Source organism: Conger conger, chromosome 16 (assembly GCF_963514075.1).
Source record: "Conger conger chromosome 16, fConCon1.1, whole genome shotgun sequence".
NCBI lineage: Eukaryota > Metazoa > Chordata > Actinopteri > Anguilliformes > Congridae > Conger > Conger conger.
Genome location: NC_083775.1, coordinates 37513011 through 37515966, shown reverse-complemented (window position 1 = coordinate 37515966; position 2956 = coordinate 37513011). Strand labels below are relative to the sequence as shown.

Sequence of the window (2956 nt, the reverse complement as noted above, 5' to 3'; positions counted from 1 at the left end):
AGTCAGCAGGTCTCGGAGCAGCTGCGCAGATGATCCGTGTGTCCCTCCCACACACACCCGGCAGACACACTGCGGCTCATCCGAGAATAAAGTGAAAACAGCCGAGGAATCTCCCCCCGATGCCAAGAGCAACCGTTCCAGAGCCAGCGTGCAGCGGCCAGCCAATCGCAGAGCACCGACGTGCACCGGGGGGACGAGAGCCAGCCAATGGGCAGGCCCGAGGCAGGAATACGGTGGTTTAGATGCATGTTTAAAGCGGCAGCTGGCCCAGATGACGTTGAGAGGAACCCGAGAAGAGCAGGTGGCCAATCAGAGGCAGAGAGGGGCGTGTTCGCAGCGCAGTGGACGTGACGAGTGCAGGCAACCAGGACAGGAGGTAATTTCCTTTTTGTCCCTCCACAGCTTCCATAGATCTGAGTCTGCTTATGATCTGTTGCCAACGGGTGGTTCTCTGTTAGCTGTTGCAACCGGCTGAGAAAATGTAAAAAAATAATATTTTGATATTTGTCTAAAAACTGTATTGTCTTTCATTGAGCAACATCTTACCAATATTTTACCACAAATTTGAGATCTTATTGTTTGTTAAATTTTAAAATAAATTCCCCTTTTTAAAACATCAGTGAAAGCCATTAATGCTTTGTTGTTACCTTCACTGATGGCACAATATTGCATGGTACAATATCTTGGTATGATCATTTTGTTCAAGTGCAATGTTACTAATATGCCGTATAAACACTTACAATCTCTATTGTGAAGAAAATTAAAAGAAATACATATATGATCAGATGTTCAACGTAATTTTTTTTCCTGTATGTTGGGTGGACCAACATGTGATTCATTCATGTTCACAAATACATTTAATTCATTAACTCAGGATAAAAGATAAAAACTGCTAAAACTAGAGACTCTCAGAATAGTCCTTTATATGCTTTCTTTTCTTAATACTGTATCTTGTACATAGGCCTGCTGTCTACTCTGCTCAGTAAATGGGATCTCGCAACACATCTCTGCCTGTGAAGCCGCTAAACTTGCCCTACCGAACCAGTACAAAACAAAAGGCCTTTTATATATCTGCTTGATAAATGTTCCAAAATAAGTTGAAACCCCATCACATACAATATGTGCACTGCACAAGTATCTGTCGTGTAAGAAGTAACACCATAGACAGCTCTGTGGTATTACCACACCCAAAGACAACTGTACAGAAATATGAGAATTTTTCAAAGCTATCATGCAGCCATTTTAGTTAACTAGCCAGAAGATATGGAGACATAGAATGTCCACCATGAACTATTTTACATCCAAAAGCTATACTTATAAACAAGTAACCCCATAAAACAAAAATAAATTTGGACACATAAAATTCACAGAGATTTTAAATTTAACAAAACATATGATATGATATGATAGGAGTGCCTGGTAGGCCAGAATTCCTTTTTGTACAATCACTTTCAACAGGAAATAGTTTATACATCCTGCCTGCCATATTTTTAAAGAGATATTAATCTGTTGGGTAACATCAAATCTTAAATCTTTTCAAATATAATTTTTTAAAATATTTTTCAAACTAATCTAGATAATGTGTAAACAATATATATATTTTTGGACCAGAAAAGAGTCCTTTAAAATGTAAGTTTTTGTGGTTAAATTCTCATCATATTGCAAAAGACTTCAGACACTCATATTTCCCAGCCAGTCACAAATCCAGTGATTCTCTCTCTCTCTCCTCCCACTCTCTCCCTTTATCTCTCTCTGTCTCTCACTCCCCTCTCACTCTCTCCCTTTATCTCTCTCTGTCTCTCACTCTCTCCTTTATCTCTCCTCCGTCTCTCTCATCTCACTCTCTCTCTCATGCTCTCTCTCACTCTCTCTCTCTCGTGCTCTCTCTCTCTCTCATGCTCTCTCTCTCTCTCCCTCTCTCTCTCTCTCTCTCTCTCTCCACCATCCAGAAGCTCTCATTGTTGGTGTCCTCCAGGAGCGCCGTTTCTTTCAGGATGGATGACATGTCGGAGGACCCTGTGAGAGAAAGAGAAGAAAGTTCACAAGCTGTTTTATTCCCCTCCTGCCGGAGCAAGCATTTGACACTTCTCTGCATTCAGTTATTTCTTTTTCTTCACACATTCATGCGCAGGCGAGCGAAAGTGAATGATTTCAACATGAAACACAACTGACCCCCAGGAGACAGAGAGTCTAACACTTTTACTGATGAGGCCTTGTTATTACCAAGCCATTTATGAAAAACATTTTAATTATTATTTGTATTATTATTATTATCATTAAAGACAGAGAAAGAAAGAAATCTGATGAGAGACACATGAATAAACCATGGACATAAATTCTAGAAGGCAGCACACCCCTTATGAAAAAAAACCTGTGAAGAGTTCACATATGAACAATAAAATAATCAGAAAAAAGATGAGAGCAGGAAAATATAACCTATGCTATTTAATATTGGAATTTCATATGATTTCATGACAGGTTACAACCAATTTTCAACCAATGAGCTTGTAATTATTGTACAGCTAGACTAGAGAGTCGGTCCGTCAACTGTACATTTTAGAACCCGAATTTAAGGAATATAAACACAGGCAGAGGGTGAGTCAGCATGTCAGTGAGGCCTTTTTCAATGATAGGATTGGTCTTGTAACAATGTGTTAACACATAAATCTTACCGATTGTACATTTACTGTACACCTACTGCTTAGTCTGGCTAAAAGCTAATCTTATCTAGTACCATAAGCCTGGTCTTGAAAAACCCCCAGCGTTTCCCCCTCCACTACATGGCAAGCTTTTCCACACAGTGACCACTCTCTGTGGTCTGTGAAGAATTTATCTTTTGCCAATTCTATTTGTGTCGCCTTGTCTCAGTTAACCAACTGAAGAATCGCCTGTCGCTCACTTTGTTAATCACTTTAATGAATTTAAAAGCCTCAACAAAATCACCCCTAAATCACCC

At 39.8% G+C, this 2956-nt stretch overlaps 1 protein-coding gene across 1 annotated transcript in view; it reads right to left on the bottom strand.

Moving 5' to 3' along the window:
- LOC133115265 (protein kinase C and casein kinase substrate in neurons protein 2-like) overlaps positions 1 to 2012 on the bottom strand; it is a 19058-nt gene extending 17046 nt beyond the window's left edge. Inside the window, exon 1 of the mRNA XM_061225088.1 lies at positions 1943 to 2012. Within this exon, the coding sequence (XP_061081072.1) occupies positions 1943 to 2005 (63 nt within the window). The 5' untranslated portion in view covers positions 2006 to 2012. The remainder of the gene's footprint in view (positions 1 to 1942) is intronic.
- Positions 2013 to 2956: the final 944 nt, after the last annotated feature.